This window comes from Oreochromis niloticus, linkage group LG20, assembly GCF_001858045.2.
Source record: "Oreochromis niloticus isolate F11D_XX linkage group LG20, O_niloticus_UMD_NMBU, whole genome shotgun sequence".
NCBI lineage: Eukaryota > Metazoa > Chordata > Actinopteri > Cichliformes > Cichlidae > Oreochromis > Oreochromis niloticus.
Window position 1 is genome coordinate 23,366,894 of NC_031984.2, and position 24,881 is coordinate 23,391,774.

General features: G+C 41.1%; 1 protein-coding gene across 3 annotated transcripts in view; it reads left to right on the forward strand.

The window, feature by feature from the left end:
- The window catches only part of LOC100696443 (kazrin), a 174,673-nt gene that overhangs the window by 14,761 nt on the left and 135,031 nt on the right, over positions 1–24,881 (forward strand). For all 3 annotated transcript variants that reach the window (XM_025901300.1, XM_013271124.3, XM_025901301.1), the window contains exon 3: positions 8,091–8,248. In XM_025901300.1, coding sequence (XP_025757085.1) covers positions 8,091–8,248 — 158 coding nt within the window. The remainder of the gene's footprint in view (positions 1–8,090; positions 8,249–24,881) is intronic.

Below are 24,881 nucleotides of genomic sequence, written 5' to 3' on the forward strand. Positions count from 1 at the left end.
AGAAGTTTAAACTTTGAACGTCTGCCAGAGGTCTTTACTCTGGGATTCACATTTTAATCATTATTGTCTGTCAGACTCTGCAAACAAATGATCGTCTGTTTTTACATCGAGCACAGACGAAGATTTGTCTGCCTCCAGGTACTTGTCCTAGATCCAAACTTTGACGGTATTTACAAAGACAGCTTTTATACTTCAGAGATGCGTTGTGCGCAGGATGCTCTCAGACCACCCAGTATCTGTAAAAACCCTCCGCAAATCTTCTCAAGGCGTACAAGCTAAACAGTTTTGAGTTGACATAGCGGTTAAACCTCATCTAGCCTTTGCTCTGGAATGCGTGGATTGAATCCTTCCTGTTTTTGCAGAGCTTTGTGTTAGCAGCGAGTAAAATCAAAAACAAGCAGACCACAAAGCAACAGACAATGAGGCTTTTCCTTTTAACTTAAGCGTCTGTTTATGAGCTAAAACGGTGCATATGAGGCCGTGTTATTAGAGGATGAAGTGAACACACACGCTTTCATCCTGCCTGTCTTTGTGTCCAGTTAGCAGATTATTTTCTTTAGTGCTGAAATCACCTGAAGCTGCCCTTTAATTCCTTCATCTAACAGATGAGGATGTTGATACAATTGGAGCAGAAAAACAACAGAATGAGGACAGAGAGGAAAAGAAGAGAGCGGCGAAAGCCTCGGCAGAAACAGAAATGTAAAACTGAGGGGGGTAGATTCTCCGCTGCATGGAGAAATGGGTAGATATGGTGAGCCAGTGCCAGATTTTTATTTCTTTCTTTCTTTTTTTTTAGAACATGCACATGCACACAACACACTTTAAGTGCACATCTAACCACCTCCAGGAAACCACATCCCATTTCTGCTTCTCTCCCTTTATTCCACCCATTACAGCAGTAACAGATATGATTAGTGGAGTCTAATGAGCTCTGCAGAGATGAGCGTTCTGCTTGGTGCTCTGTGCTCCACAGCTACAGAACCCCCAGGGTTTGGCACCGCCGAACGAATGAAGTGCGTTCCTCCACCGCTTTGGTCTCTTTACCATCTGCATGTAAATCTTGTGTGGGTACCAAAGGTGGGATGACATTACGTGCATTTTCTAGATGCATAATGTGGCAACAGCGTTCTCGTCATCTTTTAGAATGAGTCCTTTGATATGTTGTGAATTCAGAGTAGGACTCCTTATATTGATTAGGATTGATTCATTTATATTACAGATGTAATAAAGTAATCATTTTATGAATGCGGCCTGAGATCGCCTCCATCGTTCAGTAAAGGAAACCTACATACAGAGCGATCCACGATGTCACTTTTTTCCTGCTTGATGTCTTTGTGACTCACGGTGTTAAAATATTTACCAGATTCTCCTCCATTTAGAAACTGCATCACCTAGGCACACTGCTAAATTTGTGCGTGTGCGTATGTTAATGATCCTGCATCTTTATCCCACCAAGCAGTCTTGAACTCGACTTGATGAATTGCTGTGCCCCTTTTCATGTTACACGAGGTTAATCCCGGCAATATTTCTCACCCCAGTGATTTGCCTGATTTGCATTCATTTTACAGTGTGATTAAATTATGTGCCTGCTGTAGACAGCATTGGACAACATTCAGTTCACAGGCATTAAGATTAGTACAGAGGGCAGTGTTGTGGTGTTTTATTGTTGCCATTGGGTGGCAGTGTTGTATTAGCACTGCCGCTAAGACAGATCATTTTTCTGTAGAAGTATTTCAGTGTGGTGTAAAATGTCTGATTTTGCACCACTCAGCTTCTAAATACCTCACGTCTGGTCAGTTTTAACTCTCCCCATGTGACTCCTTGCCTAGTGGGTTCCTGCACTTATTTCTTTTTTACTGCACATTAAGATCAGATTTAGTTAGTCAACATTTCGTCCTGCCAAATGTGACATTAAAGTGAAAGTTTCGCCGTGGCAACAAGAAAATCAGTTAAACTACATACTCATAATTATTCATTCACATCTAGATGCTTCTCGGGGCCTGACAAGTTTCCCATTGCCTAAAATAACTGTAATTAAAATGTTAATGATGCTGTTTATGATCTCATACTTGAATATAGCTCATATAGTCCATCTGCTCCATTTGCCAGATGTTTAAGAGGTGTATCATTTTATGTCGAGCTTAATTGTGCAAAAACTAAACCACAAGTTTCCAGCTGAGCACCAAACTAATTAGTTTCAGCAGCGTAAACACAGAATGACTGCTCCCTGGCTAGATACAGAATTGTGCCTCTGTTATGTAGCTGTTAAGTGCCTTAGAGCGAAATCCTGTGAAAAATATGATTTTAGAAAAAGCGACTGGTCTATTAAGACTGCTCCGACTTTTTTTCCCCTTGTTGCAGAAATCGGTAAACAAGTGCTGCAAATAAGCCAAAAATGCATCAATGTGTGTTGCCACTGCTTAGAAAATAGCAAAAGTACCAACTCCAGAACTTCATCATGAAAATGACAGTTTCTTAAAAATAGTTACTCGGTATGGAGATTTGACACTTCAACATTGTCCTGCTCCATTCCCTTGGCAAATAGAGAAAGTTGTGCTAGAAATCCTCCTCAAGAGATTACATTAGAATAAGAAATGTATGATAATGTTATTCACTGCTTGGACTGAATTATATTCTAAATTCTAAGAGAATGAACCAAATGTTTTCCTCTCTTCTAAAATACATTCTAGGCCATGACTGCCAAAAAACCCGAAAAACAAAAAACAATTTGAAACAGTATCCACATTAATTCACATGCTGTGTACAGTTATGTGTATCGTTTCTATGCGTATTGCGCCACATCGAAATAAAGAACTTGGGTGAGTATGACACTGCTCTGCTTGTGTGTACAGCGGCAAATATAAGCAATGGATTTTGGGCTCATCATTTTTCATATTTCCTAACATTTCACCGTGATTTCATGTGTGCCGCGCTCAATTCCCATGAAATAAGCCCCTTTTATCTTGACTTTAGCCTGACTACTACCTTATCCCATTAGCTTTGCTGCAAATATTCTTTCAAATATTTTTTCCATTGGTAGTGATCTTATTTCCCCTGGCAGTTCTCCCTCCTGACGAGATAAAGGCCCGATGGGACGCCACTGTGGCCTCTGCTACTCATTTGTTGTGCCGTTCCCGTTCTATAGGAGAGGACACTTTGAGATATTTTGCTGTGTTGGTGACACACGGAAAAAGTGGGGGGAAAAAAGGGGAGAGAAAAGACAGAATGAGGAAATGAGAGAGGAAAAAAGTGCTGGGGCCCAGCTGGGGTGACATTTTTATTTTTGTTGCATCTATTGTAACCTATTGCAATTTCATCTTTTTTTCCCCGTCTCCCACTTGCATACTTCTGTTTCACTTTCATCAGTTTTCACATTTGCTGACGGCAAGCTGCAGGTGAGATCTATTTCAGGCTTCAGATGAAGACACTGAATGACAATCCCTGCAGTTTGGTGTGTTTTGCATCCTTATCCTCACCAGCAAAGTCATTTTATTAACTCGTCGCGGTGATTTATTAGGTTACTTTGCACAATGTTAAAGTAAATATCATTGAATTTCCACTGTAAATGTTTTATATGGTTATAGCTTTTTAAAGTGTTATACTGAAACGTTTTCCTATTGAAGAAACAGTTCAGGTCATCTAAGCAGCAGCTTCAGTTATTATTATTGAGCAAGGTAATAGGATTAAATCTATAGTCGATAATCCTAGCTGTTTGGTTTATGGCGGAGAACAGAGCAGTGCATATGGGGAGAGAGATGTCCTTGATGAATTGTGCATGTTTGTGGATTCTGAATTGATTTCAGTTGATGACACCTTTCAAGAAACGCATTGATTTTGTGCTTCATTAATCTGGTTAATCGCTTCTCAGTAAAACAAAATGCCTCCAAACTGTTTGTTGTACCTCGTTGATTTAGAGGCTTAATGATCGCAGTATTGACGGCCGAACGCTCCGGACCTGATGTTGAACATGCAGGGTAAAGGTTGCTGTGTGTGTGCGGCAGCAGAGAACTTGTATTGATTTCAACACATAGTGTAGCGTTGCTGATCAATCGCTACAAATTTTTACTTTATCAGCGGTGCTTACGGCGCAGTGGCAATACGTCTAATCTGTTTTGTGAGTTTGTCATCGCGCGGCGTAGAGCCCTTTGATTCTAATGCGGTAAATCTTCTTTCAGCTGCTGCCTTCTAATGCAATAAACGAGTAGATTATTTCTGTGATAATAGGCTGACACTGTGGGTTATAGCTTAATTTGATATATGTGCTCAGTATTTGGCACTGGATTTACAATCCTATTCATTCATTGACACATCCACTGTAAACTCAACTTTTATGATCTATTGAACTCCTTTACTGAGGTTTAATTCAGCCTGTTTTCACTTTAAGGTTGTTGTAAATGGTGTCGTACTGGATTGCGTTTTATTTAACATTTTGCTCTTTCATGCCAGCGCAAAGACAAACACAAAAAGACAAAGACAGCCCTCAGTAGTATGTTATCCAGTGCAACACTTTTATAATAATAATAATAGTAAGCATATTATTGAATTTATGTTTCCAATTATGTTGAAAAGTTGCTTCATTGTAGTGCAGCTTGTTAGGAACTGACCTGATAGGACACAGAGACAGACAGCATTTGGTGTAAGAAGGTTTTTGACTTGAGGTTAGAGTAGTGTCTGCTCTGCAATGATAACTGGCACATGGCAGAAGCTGGTTCCAGATGAGTCGAGTGGTGAGAGCGGCAGGGTGAAGAGGCAGCAGTGTGTAGCTGAGACCTACACAGGCCAGCAGGATGTTGGAGGCTGAGAAAGTGTGCTACTAATGGATGCTGGCTGGTCGCTGGAGAGAAGGTTGTGGACCTGCAGCACAGTGAGATGAAAAGTTACTAAACTGGGGACCAAACTTACTGAGTGGATATTAGGTGTATTGTTAGTGCTACACAGAGAAAGAACAATCTGGCTGACAGTGTAGTGGGTATTCTGTGTCTCAGAGTTGCAGGTTAGTTAATAGAAGCAGGAGGGTTAAAGCTTTAAGCAAACACAAACACAATAGAGGGAGACAAACAGGGAAACGGTATGAATGAAATGAGGGCATGCCTACATAGCTATGATATTAGCCATTAGGTAAGGTGGGGTCAAATCCACTGCAACTTCAGAAAACACCAACAAATAGAAAAATACTGGCTAGTGGTGACCTTCAGCCTCCTAGTACATACACTATGATATCAATTTCAAAATCCTACGTGATTTCCTTATCAAGTTATCGCATTTATAATATTTTCAGAAAACTTGACCTCTGACCTTGACTTTGTGGTTGAACTCACTGAGATTGAAACACCTCCAGTAGATATACCTATAGTAGCAATTTGGAACTCGTATGTCGCTTTGTTCTCGAGTTATCGCATTCACAACCTTAGGTGTCCATGTTGCCCGGACACCCAGCAGCGTGACAACAATACACCATCAGCCTTATGTAGCTAATAGCATGTTTTATGTATTGTATGAATCATGCCTTTACACATTACCTTGCATCTTTTTCTCCATCACAACATCGAAGAATCCTCAGCGTCCTTTAAGTGAATCTCAGTCGCATCTCCTTGGCATGTTTTGGTTTCTGTCACTTCTGCAGCTGGTCAGTCATGTTATTGTCTCTTCGAAAAACACTTGTGCTGTTTTTGTGTGCTTTTGTAGCATATTTATGGTGTCTAAAAAAGTTTTAGTCATGTAGGGTTTTTACAACCCCCAGAAAGAGACTCTACAAAAGACGTCCAACACGATCAGAGGAGCAGAGATTTAAGTGACTGAAGGCGGTGCCAGATGGGCTGATCTGAGTATTTAAAAAACCACTTACGTGCTGGGATTTTAGCGCACATCTGTCGCTAGGGTTTACAGGGAATGGTCCAAAAAAGAGAAAATGTCCAGTGAATGGCAGTTTTCTGAGCGAAAGCACCTCGTTGATGTCTAAGGAGAATAGCCAGACTGCTATGAGCCAACCGGCCACTCAACCAGCCAAGACAGCCAAGGTATGCAGAAGAGCATCTCATGTTGAACCTTAAAGCAGATTGGCTACAGCTGCAGAAGACCACACCGACTGAGACTCTAAAAACAGGAAGCTGAGGCTACAGTTCACACATTCTCACAAAAAAGTGCCATGTAACAAGGCTTAAACCAGCTCATCACTTCAATCACTTTTCCTCCCCAGTCTGGTATCCTTCGTCTAATTTAAACAAATATTAACACTAAACCTAACAAAAACTAAGCTGCCAAAAGCACTGGGTCCATCAGAATCAAACAGAAACAAAACGTAACTCTAAACAATACAATCATAAACTGCTGTTGGGGTAGAAGGAGGAAGAGACAAGGAAAGACAGTTTCCTGCTCATCGGGCCAAACCAGAAACACCTGGAAAAAATGGATCATGGAATCTTGTATACAGAGCATAATCAGTGGGAAAAGGAGTTCACATATAACAATAACACGAAAAAGAAAATCACGTAAAGCACTTTGGCTTATTGGTTTATCCACCTTTCTTAGCTGCTTTTCTTTAATTATTTTTTCACTTGCATGTGCGTTACTTAGCCAGTAGAGGGCACTAAGAGGAAGCAACTGAACTAACATCCCTGCCAAAGGGGCAAACCAGCTTCATAAACACTGTGACTCTGTGTGATTCCACTTGAGTGCAAATATGCAGAAATTAGCACGAGGAAGAAATGGAGCATTTTATATTTAAATCAACCCCAATTAGATATAAGCTGAAAAGGGTACAGAACAAACTTTTAAGCTTACTGCAGTCTGTCTGTTTACGTGTAAAGAGAGTGTTTAGAGCGCCGAACTGGCTAGAGTGTCTGTAAACTCGGGCGACAAGCACCCTACTCTTGTATTCATTATTCTGACGTCTTCTCGACTCTCACCTCGAGGGGACACAGTCTTCCTCCTCAACCCCCTCGTTGCCTTCTTATCTCCGCCGCCTTCAGCGCCGACTTGTCAAATTTCCTACTCAATGCGTGTTTGCTTGAAAATGTCAGCCACTGTGAAAGATTCCTTTTTTTTTTTTGGTTATGTAACACTTTAATCTACGTTCTCTCTCGCTCTCTCTCTCTTTTCTTGCGTGGGCTTTTGTGTCTAAAAGAGGCTTTTTTATTTGCATCCTGAAAAGACCCTATCCATATACTTGCCCTAAAATCATCAAGCTTGTCTAGATTCAGCAGGTTGGGTTTCTTTATTTGTAGGAAATGTGCCAGTGCACATTTAAAGCAAAACAGGGGAGATTGAGCGGATCCGTGCTTGTTTAAGATAACAGAAGGTCGGATGGACACAAGGTCAATCCTTGATCGCTTCACCTCTGTCTCCCTTGAACTGCCAGAGTTGGAAGTGTGAGGTTTTAGAGAAGTTTAACTACAGGAAAGATGCATAATGAGGCATTAGGGGGTCGGTGTAATAGCCTATGACAAAATACAGACCACACTTATGCTAAAAAAGCACCAAACCTGCTTCTTTTTTGCCTCTCTTAAATTATCTAACATTTCCACCATGTGGGTGGACTCGGAAATATTTGCGGCGACCTTTCGCGGACCCAGGGTCGGTTAATGGTAAATGGGAAGAGTGCTGAGGAAGTGTGTGTGTCTGTGTGTGTGCGTCTGAGAGAATGCGGATGTACAGTAGGGAAGGCGAGTTTTTAATGTGGGAGAGGAAACCTGGAAGGAGAGGTTTGCCAGGGACACACAAGGGCAAGAACAGGGAAACAAAAACAGGATGGCTTTCAGGCCGACATGGAACATTCTGGACAAGAGAGGGCGTTGACGGAGAAAGTCAGTGACAGTGTGACAGTAGGAAAGCTCGCTCTCCCACTGAGTTATCTTTGTTGTTCCTGCTCAGTAATCCATGCACAATAGAAGAAGAAATGAGTGGTGACCTAGTATGGAAATGACTTTATGATCAATTTAAGCATGCCTGGACTCAGTTCATGTTAAATCCACCACAATAATAACTAATATTCGTACTCACCAACTGAAACAGACTGAAAAAAGACAAGCTTGCATCTTTACTGTTTATTAAAGATGATTTTTTTAAAATTTTATTTTTGTATCTCCCTCTAGCTGTACAGTCTCTGAACAGCTTGAATGACCAGATTGCAAACTTCATGGTGACTGGACCCAAGTCCCTAGAACAGGAGGAGCATGCCTTTCCCCCTCCTGAGAAGGAGACGCTGCAGAAGTCCATGACCCTCATGAGGCACCTCCTTGTGGATGCTCAGGTACACAAAAAAGCACATTTGTTAGCTTAAAGGAAGGCAGAGAAAGACTCGCGACTCATGAAACTCTTAGTAGAGTCGCAAGTATGAGACCAAGCAAAGGGGGCTGGTGTTAATGCCCGGTCCCGCCCCAGGGTGAATATGATGTCGATGAATGTAATCGTTTCTTTTTGGCAAACTTTGATGCACAAAGTGCTCTGGTACTGCATCACATCCTGGTTTAAGTCAGTGTCACCCCCTCTTAGCACCGCATGTTTTGAGTGTCTCTTGATAAGCCTTTTTCACAGTGTGATCATGACACAAGTTCTGAAGTTACCTTGATATTAATCCTTTAAACCCTCGAAATGGAGGACTGCAGCCGACCAAGCTGTCTCACTGGATGATAATTGCCAACAGCAATTTAGATAATTGATTTTTAAAAATTCACCACAAACTGAGTGCTTTTGGTCTTCCTGAAAAAAATCAATTTAAAAAATGTAACCTCAGTTCTGACAGGCGTTTATAAAATTAGTTTGTGCCATTTTTAACTGGGGAAAAAAAAGCTTTATCCCGTGTTGTTTCTAGGATTAATAAGAGACAATCCACTTTACAAAGGTGCTGGATAATCTGGTGATTGGGAAAAGAAGCTCGGATTTTACAAAATGACAACAGAGAAATAGCTAGTTAGTGCTCAGGCTGGGCAGACTTGTATCTGGGAGTACATGTCATGCTTCATTTTGCACCAGTACAGATTGTTTGCAAAGACACGGGAAGCTGTTCCTGAGCTTCTCTGGCAAAGGGGCCTCAGATGAAATGAAAATATTGACTGTGTGTAATAGGGGTGAAACAACAAGGTTACATTTCCTGCATCCGAGTCGATTGCTACTCAAATACTTGCAGCGCAGAGACGGATCTACTGAATGCATCGTGGTTGTACAAAATATTGCAATATTCGATTTTCTCTTCTCACCAGCAATACGCCGCACATTCCTTTCCTTCCTGTCCTCAAATGAATTTTCTTAGGCGTCAGTCATCTAAGAAAACAGCTGCAAGAATGCCTGGAGACTGATATATGTGGCCAGCTAGTGTCACTGAAATTGTGACGATGAAGACATCTGCAGTCTTGCATGTATTTCCCATCCCTCAGCCTTATCCTCTTGTTCTGCTCTTGTGCTGGCTGATAATTTCACATAACCTTTGTTAGGGAAGAGGAGGAGATGAGATGCTGGATTCCTAAGAGCTCCAATTAGGGGAGGGAGGATGCACCCAACTGAATTGGCAATGTGTGATTGAGCTGTTTGCGATCTAATACGCATATGCTCATTGTGTTAATTTGCTACAGTGTCATTTGTATTCCCCTCACACAAATCTAAATTAAGCTCCAACCTAACAGATGTTGTCGAACAAAAATGGTCATGAGCTGTGTTCTGCAATGAGGTTTTTTTTTAAACTTAATCACTTAATGGTTGCTTCTCTATTTGGCCTTCTTCTTCTTGTTTTTGTTGGTTTGTTTGTGAGTCATGAATTAAAACAGTTAAATACCTTCTGTGCTTACCACACAAATTCAAACAATGTATCCTCCATACTCTGTGTCTTTTTCGCTGAGGCTAAGAAACAAAAAAGGACAGGAGACACGTGCAGACTACTGATTGACTGCTGACATTGAACGCTGCTTTTCTTTTTTTTAGCTTCTTCACTTCATCTCTCATTCAGCATTCATCTGTCTTTCAACAAGGTAGACTCTGTCTTGTTAATGTGTTCCCTGCTCTTTTATTTTTGATCATTTTCGTTAGGTAATATATCACAAAACAGACGTTGATAGATTGGTGTCCACTCTTGTTTCTTCAGAACAACACTTTCTATGCAGGATTAAGTAGCTGATGTCGTAATACTGAGAATATAGAAAATTTTATTTGGTATCACACGAATTTAAAACGTTCCTGTTTGTCTGTTATTCTCATTTTTTTGTCCAAAATAATCATAAATAAATGAACACAACCTATTTTAATTAAGATCACAATGGGTGTGCTAGAGTTAGCGTGGATCACCAGAACACAGACCCACCCCCAATCCACACAAGTCTGGTGTTCATCCTATGGCAGGTTTTGTAATGTAAAATTAATGTAAATAGGTCTGCAGATGACTGCTGCTGACATTAACGTGTTTTTGTTCAGTTTCTTAAAGGAAGATGTGATTATAAAGTAATTACTTCATCTGCAGTCCTGCAGCATCGTAGGGATTTCTGGTTAAAGTAGTATTTATGAGCCCTGATCAAAGAAATCAGGGACCGGATAGAAGTTCAAAAGAGACGGTCGCCTTTCTTCTCTCTCGTGGTCAGAATTTCTTTAGCCAACTGCAGACAGAAAAAAGGGCTCTGCTGTCGGCGTGTTAAGTCAAAATTGGAAGCGCATGATTAAAAATTCACTTTCACTCAACTGTCAGTTTTTATAGAGATCTATATGTGTTCACAAATTTCAAACTTCACAGAGGGAAGCCTGTATGGTCAACATAGTTCTGGCATTATGAGAGATGAGGGTCAATCACTGCTCACTGACCAGACTGACAGATAAAAGCGGTGGTGGTGAAGCTGTGGTGCAAAGCAGCCGGGTGCTCTGGATGTTGGAGCGCACGGCAAAGCTTTGATGAGCAGGGATCAGTCATTTGTGCGTATTACCATTGAATACTGTGTCATGATAGGGGTATATTCATTTATTACATCTTAACTGTAGTTGGACCATATTTATTTATTTACATGAATTCATTAAAGTTTAAACTTTACTTAGTTTTCCTTCCACCTTCTGCCTGGCTGGTGGACCAAACCCCTAAAATGATCTTATTCACTTATTTAATGACCACTTTAGAAAAACAAACTAACCCCTAACAAAAACCCTTTCTTTGCTAAATCACCTTTTATGTCTTTTATTTAAAGTATTATGACATACCATTAGACTATGGTCATTACTCTTGTCCTGCAACAAACTGCTCACTGTAGAGCTGCTTCATGTGGATCCATCCTTTTTACACCAAAGGCCCATCTGCTGTGTATCCTGCAGTCAAGCTGGGAGGAGATTGGCTGCTGAGCTTTTGCCAGCGATCCTCCTTCTAAGTCTCCTTCCCTGTTCTGTACTCAGCTGTGACTACATTAGCTGAGCTGTCATTCATCAGTGGCGGGGATTGAAGAGGGGGAGGAAACGTACAGTTTGGGCACCAGGGAGTGGGTGTGCGGCGTGTTGTAGGGGTATGGACACAGTTTAGAGGCCAGTAAAGGTGACTTTGGCAGCGACTGAACAGAGACGCTGATACATCTGGCCCTCTTCAACCTCCTCTGTGCTCTAATCATCAGCGGAGAGCCGCAGACACGTCTGTCGGCAGAGAGAAAGCAAAGCACAGCCATCGTTTTTGACAAGCCTTAAAATTTTCAAGCTTAAAAACAATGAATGTACAAACATATCGGATCAATATTTCCTGAAATGAAATTTCCACAGAAAGCCGGTAATTGTGAGCCCTTTGTAATATGTATTGAGCACAGAGCAGATCAATAAAGCTAGCATTGCCTGTTCTGAGAGAATCAATTTTGCACGGCTGTAAAGTGTACAAAGCTTGATTTCTCAATGACATGGTTACAGTGCTGTTTAAATCCATAAATGCTTTTTGCTCTTTAGAAGGTAATTTTGAATTAAAGTTGCAGTGTATGTGTTGTGTCAAAAGAGCTTGCTGTCAAAGTAAACTGCCCAAATAAGTGAGAAGCTCGTCAACACATCAGATAGTATAATTACTAAAGCCCCTCATATTCTCTTCTAACCTTGTCTTATCAATCTAGAAATAAGAAATGACTTTCTACAGTGTAAAATATTTTCAGTATAACTTCTATAAATACATAATAGACCAATTAGCGGGTTTACATTTTGTTTAACTGCCCCCCTAAAATATATTAGTAGTGTAATGACAGCATTTGCTAAGATAATAGTGCAGACTTCAAATACAAGTCTATTGTATTTGATTAAATGTCAGTTCTGGAAGTGTCCAAATTAATATTTCAGCAGAAAAGACTGACTTCCACATATATTAACCAATAGTGCTGGACTTATGCCCAGGGTCATGCAAGAGAGCAGGCTGCCCTCAGTCTCAGAGGACTGGGGGAGGTGCTGCGGAGCGAACAAATGTTTGATGGGTCTGGCTGGGTCAATCTGTCCCTTTCCGACTGGGGCCTCAGCTGGCCCGCCAATGCATGGTTTTTACCCATGCATAATACATCACCTTAGTCCCATCTGCCCTCTCAACCCGTCCTCTGACTCCACCAGGCCTGGTCTAATAGGCCTTGCTCCAATGAAGGCCAGCCAGATAAACTGCCGCGCGCTGCTATGGTGATGCCTTATTGTGGCCCGGCTCAGTCCCAGAGTGTGACAAATGAGAATGGAAATTGGTTAATTTGGTTCAAAGGGAGTTTTGTCTGCATCTAATGCTGGAACGAGCCAGAGTGTTTCCGCGGCTTCGCCCTGCTGTCAAAACATCTAGCAATATTTTCAAATCGCTAGAATTAGCTCACTCAAGTTCACAGCCTCACTGGTTTCTTTGAGTTTGACAATGATTCTATCACATCAAAGGCAGCAGGCGTAAACTTGGGGTCATGTTTTTGTACTTTCTGTCATTTTCACATTTTTGAAGGGTTTATTCCTATTTCTGTTTACCTTTCTTCAAAGTGCTAATTTGCCTGTTCTCAGAATATTATTCATAGGGATAGTGCTTATGCAGACAAGGTCAAACCCTTGTCATTTTTGTCATGCTGCTGCGGTCTAGGGGACAGCACTCAATGAAATGTCCAGGGATATCTCATTCACTGAGCAGATAGGATCCAGAAGGAATACATAAAAATCACATCTTTTACTCTTTATCTCGAACTTGCAATCAGCTTTCTGGCAGGGTGGGGTGGGGCAAAAAAAAAAATTGAATTGTCAGTGTGAGATGCATGATATTACCCCTCTAGCCGGTGGACTTGTATGTTGAGCAGATTGAAAATGACGGCTTATCTTGTAAGGAATAAATTGAAAACCATTTCATTATAGAAATACAGTTCTGAATGTTGCCTGCAGAGAAAAGAGCTATCTGGTAGAGTGAAACAGTAATGGTATGGAAATTGTCATGAGTCAGTAAGAAATACAGACGTAGAAAACTTGGTCCTTTACTGGTGCTTGGCCTCTCATAATCAGTGTAGTAATCGCAGATGATCATTTGTTGTAAAACAGTATGACAAAAAGACCACAGTATATGATTGTACTTTATGCCCATGGTTATCAATATCTGGACTGCGTATAATGCATGAAAGAGATTTAAAGTAAGGGGTTAAAGTTTATAGGATGCAGTAATTTACATCCTAAATGACATGTCTAATCCAAGAATTTAGACTCAAAAGAAGTCAGTTTTAAGAGTTTTAAAGTGTCAGTAAGCTATTTGATAAAGTAGCCAGTGTTCATTCTAAGCAGTGCAGCCAAGTCCAATTTATATGTACAGGGTGCATTAAAAGAAGCTCCTCATCACCCAGATTGTAAGCAGCTGAAGAAACAGATTAGTCTATTTCACAGGTAGCTGTGAAAGGGCCACACTTTCTACAGAAGCATTCTGCAGTTCTACAGCCCACAGGCTGAGAGGGTACAGGTGAGTCAAGTCATTTGATGGTTTGGGCCCCAGGAAGACTAGCAACCACTGTTGTGGAAGCTAATGGGGTTCCTTATAAATAAACAAATAAACAAATAGGCTCTCGTAGTTTGCTCCAGAGAGCCGGTGGCGACACAGCTGTCATTGGTTCTGTCACACATTCAGGCACTGGGTTTCTCTGTAAACTTTCAAAAGAGCTCACTAACCCCGAGTCAGCAGATCTCTTTCCTTGGTTTGGAAATCTTCTCGCTTTCCAGCTGCGCACGTTTGTCGGAGCACAGACTGGCAGCGATCTTACCGCCTTTGTGCATTGCCTCCTCCAGAAGTTGCTGCACAAGGGCTCTTGGATTGGGAGGTTGTTGTTTCAAAAGGTGGTGTCCAAAGATCCTTCCCTAAATGGATAGGGAGCTCTGTGCAATGGTAGATCAGTGAGAGGGATCTGGACCACAGCACAGCGGGAGCTGCACATCAATCACTAAGAGCTGCTAGCAGTTTTCTTATCTCTCAACCATTTTTGTCCAGTTCTGAGGGACCAGCATGTCCTAGTCAGGACGGACAATTCAACAGTGGTCTCTTACATAAACAGGCAGGGAATGACGTGCTCCCACCCATATTCCAGGCCATCAGAACCTGGGGCCATCTCTTCTCTGTAGGGGGTCCCCTGGTATGGGAATGGAGGATGCACCCTTTGATAGTGGCCCAGATATGGGATCTGTTTGGCAAGGCAAAGCAGATCTTTTTGCCTCCTGCCCCCTGTTCTTCTCCATAACTGACAACGATGCAGCCATGGGCATGGATGCGTAGCGCACCAATGACAAGACGTTCTCTTGTTTCCAAGTGGAAATGATAACTCCAGTTCTAGAGAGAGTGCCTCAGCAGCGTTTCTCTCTTATTCTAGTGGCCCCTAGTGGCCAACAAAGTTGTGGTATGTGGAGATAATCAGTCTGTTGGCAGCAAAGCTTGGCAGCTTCTTCTCCGCAGGGACCTCCTCTCGCAGGCAGGAGTAGAAGTGATTCATCCACGCCTGGATTTGTGGCGCCTTTGTGCTTACCTGCTGAAAGGTCAAATTTGATGGCTAACGGTCTGCCCCCAAGCGTGGTAGCAACAATCCAGAGTGTTAGGGCCTCATCCACTAGAGGCTTATATGCTTACAAATAGCAAATGGCAAGCCTTCGAGGAATGGTGCCAGGACCGGCACATTCCCCCATTCCAGTGCTCTGGTGTGGATGTTTTGACGTTGCTGCAGGAGCTGCTGGAAGGCCTTTCGCTTTCTACAATTAAGGTTTATTTAGCAGTGATATCTGCTTATCATATTGGCATTGACGTGGTCATACCAGGTGCACATCTCCTTGTCATATTTTTCGAAAGGGGTTCTCTGGCTAAAACCCATGGTTAGGTAGGTCCGTGGATGCTCCGTCTGAGCATCCATCTTGCATACAGTTCTCTCCTGATGGCCTCAGGCTTGTATTGCACCCAAATGCCGCATATTTTCCCAAGGTCATTCCTGCAGGTTATAGCTCAATGGAGTTTGAGCTACTGAGCTTTTGCACCCCTCATTTGCATCTGAGGAGCAGAGGAGGCTGCGCTGTCCAGCGCGTGTGCTACATTTAAGTGTACTAAGAATGTGCGTTTATGTGACCAGTTGCTTGTTTGATTTGCTAATCCAGCCAAAGGTAGGGCACTGTATAAACAGAGGCTGTCCCACTGGACTATAGAAGCTGTCACACTTGCATACAGCAACAAGGGCCTCACTTTGACCCAGGGTGTGAGAGCTCATTCCACCTGGGGAATGGCAGCCTGATGAGCTCTTTTTAAAGGGGTCCCCGCAGCAGCTAGTTGGGCATCACTGCATACCTTTGTTGGGTTCTATCATTTGGAAGTTACAGCCCCTTTGGTGGCTCATGCTGTCCTTTAAGCTGGGTCTACCACACACTAAGTTGCTGGTGATCTGACTCCTGTTCAGTGGCTGCTCTGCAGGGTGTGTATATATATGGATGGTCAAAATCAGTGGTGGTCCACAGTTTGGCATGGTGGACCTGGGTAAACAGGCATCAAGTGAGCATAGTTTAAGGTACGAAAGCAGAAGCACCAGCTGTCCTTTCCCCACCTTTTTGGGCACATCCTAATCCACAAGGCAGCCGGTGAATACAGGCTGGGGTTGTTGGTAAGGTGTGCAGGTGGCAAAAATGCTTTTCCAACAGTGTTGCAAGTGGATATATCCATGGCAGCTTGTATTGAGAGAGCAGAGCTTCATGATCATGCTGTAATTTAAAAAAAAAAAATCATTTCAAATCATGAAAAGGTGATGTTTGGCTTCCTCCCACAGTTCATAGACAGGCATGCTCGGTTAATTCTTGATTCTCAGTTGGCTGTAAGTGTGAATGTGAGCATGAATGATTGCCTGTCTTTCTCTCTGCATGAATGATCGTCTGTCTTTCTCGCATGGCTCTGCATAAAACTGTGTACTCTGCCTCTTGAGTCCAGTCCTCAACCCTGAATTTACTTAGAGGTTAAACAAAAGGACGGATGGGTGAATGGATGAAACCTAAAACTAACTTAACATTTTAAAAACCTGCAACTATAAATACTGTAAGAATGCTGGGGCATACATCATCCATCTGCACACATCATGTGCTAATACAGTTTAAAGTCGTACACCATCTACATTATTCAAAAGCTAAACTTGCCAGAATATATCCAAATATTAACCCCACATGCAACAGATGCAACCAGGCTCCGGCGACTACGTATCATATGCTATGGTCTTGGTCAAAGCTGGTAGATTTCTGGAAATCTTTCTTTATCACATTATCCCATGTATTTAATGGTAGTATCCAGCCTTCCCCCATAACTGCCAGCTTTGGTGTTATACCATGCCCAGACAGTATAAATAACCCTCCAATGTACCTACAACATGTCATTGCCTTTTCCTCCTTACTGACTAGGCGGATAATTCTCTTTAAATGGAAAGACACTAAACCTCCAACTTATAGTCATTGGATAAGAGATATGATGCAAAATATAAAATTGGAAAAAATAAGATGCACCATGAATGGTTCTACTAATACATTTTGTAAAATATGGAGCCCACTGATTCAATATGCGAATGGAGGTCTGGAGTTTTTTACGGATGCTAAGTGGGGAAAAATTCCTCCCCTTTTCTTTTCTGTCCGAAGATGTGAGTCTCTGTATATCCATATTTGAGGATATTTTTGTATTTGTGGAAATGTAATGTGTTTGATGTCTGTTTGAAAATCAACTACATAGCTTTACAGCATTAAAACTGACATTTACTGCTTAGTTTAAAAAAAAGGTTTCATAAAGTAAATTTGTCCTTAAGTTCTGATCCTTGAAAATGTGTTATTATATTATTTCATTATATAGCAGTAATTAGCAAATTTGTGTGTCAGCTTGCTATCCAGGCTTGGTAGCATTAGCTTATAACTCAGTATTCCATAAACCAAATTTAACTGCTGACGGCACAAGAGTAACAATGAGGCATTGAGGAGTCTAAAACCAATTGGTAACATCTCAGTGTAGTGTTTTCAACTGCTCATTGAATTGAATAGTATAGTGTAAGCCATGAACTGTCAGGGGAAATACAATATATTGGCAAGTTAGCTTGTCTGTTGCAACAGCACATAAATGAGTAACAAGAAAGAAAACTTTTTCAACTGTAAAATATCTCATTGGCTACATATCTTTTTCACAGTTCTTTAACCAAATTTACCAAATTCTCATTAGTGATTTCTATGATGTCATACCTGTAGTTATTTTACATACATTTTAATAATAAGGTCTACTGCAGTTTAGCATAGCCATTTAGCCTAAAAAAATGCTGGAATTTCTCTTTTAATTTGAGCTAGTGTTGGACTCCATGAGCCACAATGATTTATTTGTTAGTGTGTCTGCTTGTGGTGTGGTGTGAACATCTTTGTAGTAGTAAACTTGAGCACTCTCCCACAGCAGTCTGTAGAGACCCAGAGAATCTTTGTGCTCGCCTTACATCTAAAGGCCCATTACGTGGAATAAATATTGGCATTTTTCTAACTCGCTACAACGAATGCTGTAAATGACTAGTTTATTGATTTGGAAGCGCACTTAAATCAGCAAAAGGGGAGCTAAGAGCTTGGGCAGTCCTGTAACACGCTACATATTTTCCATCTTTTATCAAACTCTCTTTTCCCCAAGCTTTAACCCTTTCTGTCAGAGGTCAAGGTCTAGCTCTAACAACGACATACACTAGCCTTGGGAATAGAAACACAACATACTTAATAGTCTTCATTGATTTGGTATCCAGTGCCTCTGAGATTTTGTGACTGCTAACCCTCTGAGCTGGTCTCTGAATACATCTAGAGCATTGACTTAACTGTCCTCTGTGGCCTCCCAGGGCAGGAAAGAGATAAAAGTCTGTCCTTCAAAGTGAAACGCAAGCTTGAGGTCAGATTTGGGCAAACAGTTAAATAAAGACTTTTAACCCAGAAGGAAATGTTTTGAGACGAAATGATTTGTTTTTGATTTTGATACTGAATGAGAATATTGTTTCAATTGATTTGACTGCATCAAATGGTTACACACCTCATAAGAATAATAGTTATAATAATAATAATACTAGTCACAATCCATTTTATTTGTTGTCACCTTACAACACAAAATTTTCAAATCCAGGAATAACATGATTGTAAATCATAAAACAAGATAGTTATAGCTGATATGCTGATGAAAACAAATGTGCTTTGACCTGCAATTTGAACTGTGTCAAACAGTCTGGCTGACAAAGGTGAATTGGTAATATGCTGTAAAGGCTCTGGCACCCATGATAGCAGCTGAAGCTGAGTGGAGGTTGCAGAAATGTTACTTAGGTGGAAAGCAGGCTGAACGTGAGACATGACTGATGTGGGCATTAAAGGAGAGAGTATTGTCCAAGATGACTCCAAGACTTTTGACAGTGTGGACCTGACAAAGATCAATAGAGACAACAAAAGGGTCCCTCGATCTTTTATTGCCACTGAGTTTGAGCTGATTGACTGTCATCTAAGTGGTGATATCCTGTAGACAGGAAGTGAGGATAGGACAGGGAAGAGGTTCTCGGTTTTGTAGAAAAATCGAGTTGTACGTATTTCCTTTATTCCAGTGTTAGCCAGTTGTTTTAACACAAGAAGATGGGAGATTGTGACAAAAACAGCACAGAGCTCAAGGAGGATGAGGATGGTGAGAAGGCCAACATCAGACGTAAGGAGCAGATCACTGCTGATTTTAACAAGAGCTGTTTCAGTACTGTGTGTTGAATGGAACCAGGCTGAGCTGGCTGATAGGGGTTATTAGTAACTAAAGAGATGCTACTGTACTATCCAAAAACTCTGCAAAATGATGCAGGGTCTTTGTTAGGCATTCAGTTTTCACAAATTAAATGTGTTCATGATGACAACTACAGCTGATGACCAGATTTAGCATGCAGGATGCAGTCAAAATCCCTTAGAATATTCAGCTTTTATTAAAGCCTCGTCATTACCTTTGATCATCATTTCTATTTCTTTTTGACTGTGAGTCCATGTATTGGTGTTAGAGCACTATATGCTGTTAGGCCAAAGTGCCTAAAATACATAAATTGTTGTCTAATAGACAAGAATATGGAGCTTAGGGGGAATTCATTCAGCTTGATTACATGTGCTTTTGAATCTTGATTGGAAATATTTGCATAACTGGCAAAATCATATCTGGGTTGCTAGGCAACCTGGCTTGTCTGACAAGCACTTTCATAGTATCTTCATGATTTAATCTGTTTTGAGAAAAAGAAATCAGCTTTGTTTTTGTTGGCTTGTGTAGATGTGTGTGCTCTGGTATTACGGCATAAGCATTAAGTTAATTTGATTTACTTGTATATTTATGGATATTTGAATATATGGATCACCTGCAGGCCTTTGAAGCGTGCCACTATAGTACAATATATACAACTATCTGCATCTTCTTGTGAAGGACTTGTTCTCTCAGTGATGTCATGCAGATGAGGTGCAGTGCTCACCTTAATCTTAGTCATCGATTGATGTCCACAAAGCAGAAACCACAGCTGTCAGAACATCTCCCTTGGACACCGTATGTGTCTGTGTTTGTGTGAGATGGGTTTTTTGTTTGTTTGTCCCCTTCCTCTTTTAGCTCCCTTTATTCCCCTTCTGCTAGGGTCCTCCATATTACTTTAGAGAAACAGCCATTTTCATGATCAGAGGCTTTGCACTCAGTTTAGGAATGTGGTTTCACAGCTATATCAGGCTTCCTCTGATGCACTTCTGTGCTGTACTTGTAGCTACACTGTTTACTGGAGGTAGCACATGACCCTCACGATGCAGCTGAAATGCATTAAAGCATTGATCTCTTGTTTGTCTTTAAAGTTCTAAAAACTCCACCCATGTAAAAAAAATCAAATTTTAAAATTAGCAAGGCTGTTTTCAGATGGCTATTTTTAGATCTCTCCCTGGAAATTCCATTCTGACCCTTGGCCTGCAGCATCTGCATTTTTACCACAGACCTAAACTTGCACAGAGAGCAAAAATCAACTTCAATGTTAAACTGAAACAACTTTGTTTTTCACTGGCGAGGAGAGCTGGGGCTCTGGCAAATATTCAGAGAGCATTCAGTAGTGTTCAGTGTCACTGTCCAAGCTTGAAGGCTGCATCAGGTCAGAAGTGTGCATAGCCATTTTTTTTTTCAACATTCACTTCAGGCTTTTTCAGGCTTTTTCACCCTGAACTGATCTCATAGAGTCATACCGTCAATGCAGATTTCTCATGCACTGTCTCTGGATAGAGAGAATTTAGTCTAAAAATGAACTGTGAAGGATTGTTATATACAGTAACTTAACTCTTTGTCAACAGAGACACTAAGATAAGATTACTGTGGCGGCTGTGCCTCAGACCTTCTGATTGGGTCATTTACCAGTTGGAAGGTAGGTGGATTGATTCCTGACTCCACCACTTTGAACGCCAAAGTATCCTTGGGCAAGACACCGAACCCCAATGCTTCATCGGTGTGTGTGTGTGTGCGGTTAGGCATAGACAAAAGGGCTGTATGAATGTGTGTGTGATAGTGTGAATGAGACTAGCAGCTGAAAGCACTTTGAGTGCTCAACTGAGACGGACGAAAGATGTAAGTACCAGTCCATTTAACATTTACAACAATATATAAGAATCTTTTCTCGATGTGCAGTCAAGGAGATTTTCTAGAGCTTAATTCAGGAAAAAAGTTAACAACAAAACCAGATAACAATCATATATACAAATCAGAAACCAAGGAATGAACAATGAATGAACGACTGAGGCAGCTGAACCTGGAGCAGACCAAAGACTAACACAAACAACAACACAATAAAACAGGAAGTGGGGATATGGAGGAGCTGATCAGAACAGAAGCATAAACAGGGTTAAACAGGGAGAATTTACACAAGACTTGCATCAGGTGATTAGACTAAGTACTTGCATGGTAGTTGGTTTAAGTTGTAGTGATGTTTTTGGTGTGCCCGGGGGGGGGGCACTGGCCACCCCCAAAATTTGCTGGCCACCCCCTCCGGCACATCACTGGTACATCTCAGAGCCAACATAGAGACAGGCTACAGTTCACACTCTTACATGATCTAATACTTATTTGTCTTTGGTTTTCTTATGTACCTGTTTTTAGTGATATCAACTTTAATAGCATATGGCCCCACATGGCCACTCCTGTGAAAAAATTCTGGAGGAGCCCCTGGGATGGACAGAGTGGGCAGGTTTTAAAGGTTTTCTTACATTGTGTCTATTAGACCTCATTCCTACAAGTCTGCTCATAGAAGCCTTACTATAAATTCAATTATTAATTACAATTACTTTTAAAAACATCAGTTCCTTTTACCTCAAAAATTTGAAAGAGTTGTTGTAAAACAAATGGTTACAAATGATCTGAATCTTACTTTAGTTATTCTGCTGTATGCCTAGGCTTCTGGGAGCCTTCCAGATGGCTGCTCCTCCCTGAGCCTGGCTCTGTCAGAGGTTTCTTTTTGTTAAAAGGGAGTTTTTCCTTCCCACTGTCGCCAAGTACTGGCTCACAGGGGGTTGTCTGGTTGTTGGGGTTTCTTCTGTTTAATTGTAAAGTCTTACAACATAAAACCCCTTTAGGCGAGTGTTGTTGTAATTTGGCGGCATATAAAATTGAATTGCATGCTAATAAGAGAATATGCATTTGCGTTTTCTGTGGGAAAAAGCTTGTGTTGCTACTTGGAAGTACTCCTTTAATGGTAAAGACTTGGTTAAAGTCTTTAAGAGGCATCCATATATAAGTTCCCACTGAATGGTTCGTGATCATTTATGAAATATTCAAATTATAAATACAGGTTCCTTTGGGGATCAAAGGTAGTGATAAATGAACGGAGGACAGACATCCTGAAGGCAGCCAGCTAATGCAATACACTCTGTCTAGAAGGTATGTGGACACTTTCAGGTATTCACTCGTCATTGTCTTTCCTTGTCTTTGTGGTTAATCCAGAGTCAAATCTGGCCAATGGAAATCTGATGCATGATGCCCTGTATGAAGGTCAATTGGTCAAGGGCTTTCCAGAGTACTCCTCTATGAGGGTCATGTTATGCTGATTTGATTCTAGTTACCTTTGCTTGCTTGCATTTGGATTTGGCTCCCTGAACCTGAGATTTTAATGTAAGAGCTTATAGCCTGAGTGGGACATTTGCTGGAAGAGGTCCAGAGGTACAAACAACCTTGTACAGAAGATCAGCCAAATTTAGATCAGTTGTTTATAATCATGCCTCTTCATAAGGAACAAAAGTTGTGCCCCTTTACGTAACCAGCAACAGGTGAATTGCTTCATATGTAGGTGTGATTGTTCCAACCTTTTCCTTGTCTTTGTGCTTTTGTGCTGGGAATAGCAGCATAGTATCCCTGGTAACAACATCTCATATCAAGGTGGTATTTTAGGTCATGAAGCTTGAAATCTCTTATGAAAGAGGTGGCTCATAACAAATGCATTGTGCTCGTTTCCCTTGTCCCTGCAAAGTATCATGTTAAACATGGTACGCTTAATTGGCCTGAATGTTCTAGATAGACTCTTATTACCGTTTTTAGAGGCTGATATTTGGAGCTGCTCTCAGACAGTTTTTAGGCCAGATGCAGCTGTTGAAAACTAAGGTTCAAGTGCATTAACAGGAGCCGCGAGTTTTATCACAGTCTCTGCAAAACTTTAATAAACTAACTTTTGGTGTCTGCTAATGCACATAGTGAGAACTGTGCAGCCTGTCTGGGGGCAGATGTTAATGGAAAGATTTGGAAATGTGCACTGCACACATGTGACTAATATGTGGGGCTAAAAATCACACAGAGACACAACAGGTCAGGTTCACTGCTTTAGGCCTCTGGTAAAAGTGTGTGATCAAATTTCAGCTTACACAGAAAAGAATCAATACGTTTATGATGAACTTTACGTCTTTGAAACTGGCTCCTGTAGTTGGCCTTGTGGTACTGGGGTCATGTACAAATAGATTTCCTGTTATATCAGATATTTTTACACTTTTTAACACAATAGGGTTCTTTTAAAAAAATATTTTTAGCTAGCCTGGAGCAGCTCATATCACGTCGGGCTTGACGGAGAAAAAAAGAAAAACTTACAGAGCGGAAGCCCCAGTTTGGACCACGCTGATTGAAAGATGATAAAACCTTTTTTGAAATATGTGGTGAAGGGGAGGAGGGTGCGTCATGTTGCGGACACATATCGCTTTAGTAAACACAGCAAGGCGAGTCAGCAGGAGATGACAAAGAGAACAGTTCATACTCGTCTAATCCATAATTTGAAAAGCGCTGGTGCTGGTATCAAAGCCCTCTCGTCACTTTGGATTATTCTCTCTTAAACAAGGTTTAAAGAATTCAATAAATGGAGAACAGACTTAACAATGCACGGCTCAGCAGTGTTTAGTTTTGGAGTAATCGCTTTTTCTGTGCCTCATAATGAAAAAATAATTAAGGATTGCATTATCTTTGGAATCATTAGCATGTTGTGTTCAAGCATGAATTGAGGCCAGCCCTCTCCATTTCACGAGTTCTGAAGAACTTATCAGTGTAGCGCAGCTGTGGGAAAAAGCTTATTGGATCTGGTGGAAGCCTTGAGATAAGAATACCCACTGCAACTCTTGGACTTTGGGTTATAATTGTCCAAAATTCATATTTATCATTTCTTATTATTGGGAATTGGTACTGAGTGAGGTGAGATTCTTTTCAATTCTTCTCCAATGCAGCGTGTCTTTTCAAAGTCCAAGTGAGCCTAAGAGTGGAAGGCCTTGAGTACGACACGGAATAATGTCTCTTTTTATCTTCAGAGACTTTAAGTAAAGGCTTGCTTTTAGAAATGAAAGAATGCAATTCAGCCAAATTACTGAACACATTTTTACGAGCATGCCTTATGTTATCTGAGTCAGGGTGACTCAGCTTATGATTACAAAAACTAATCTGTTGGCAGGTTTTCTAGTCGTCAGCCATATAAAAAGAAAATATTCTTGCTGCTGTGGCAACTCAAGTGTAATTTCAGTCCTCACAGTACATCTTGACAAAATAATTACAATTTTCTGTAGTAAAGACACTACTGTATAATGCCTCCGAGTCTTTTATGAACAACTGAGGTCAAGGTCACTGAATAGTGGTAATATCCTTGGGGCAATTAGTGGCAAGGATACTACCACCTGAAAAGGAACTGAAATATAACAACTAGAGAATTAACAGTAGGAGTAGTCATCCTGATGTTCAGTTAGGTGTGAATATTCTTTTTTTAAGTATTCGAGCAAAACAATTACCAGTAATTGTCCAACAGCTGTTTATGTCAACATAGTTGTACTCATTGAAGGGAAATTCTGCAGTTTTTTACCATGCTCTGCCATTAGCTGCATTATAGTTGCAGGTCTACTCTTTAAAGCTGAGTGGTTGTCAAAAAAATCAATACTAAAAGTTACTGTTGGATTAGACGCTCAGTATCAATACCAACAAC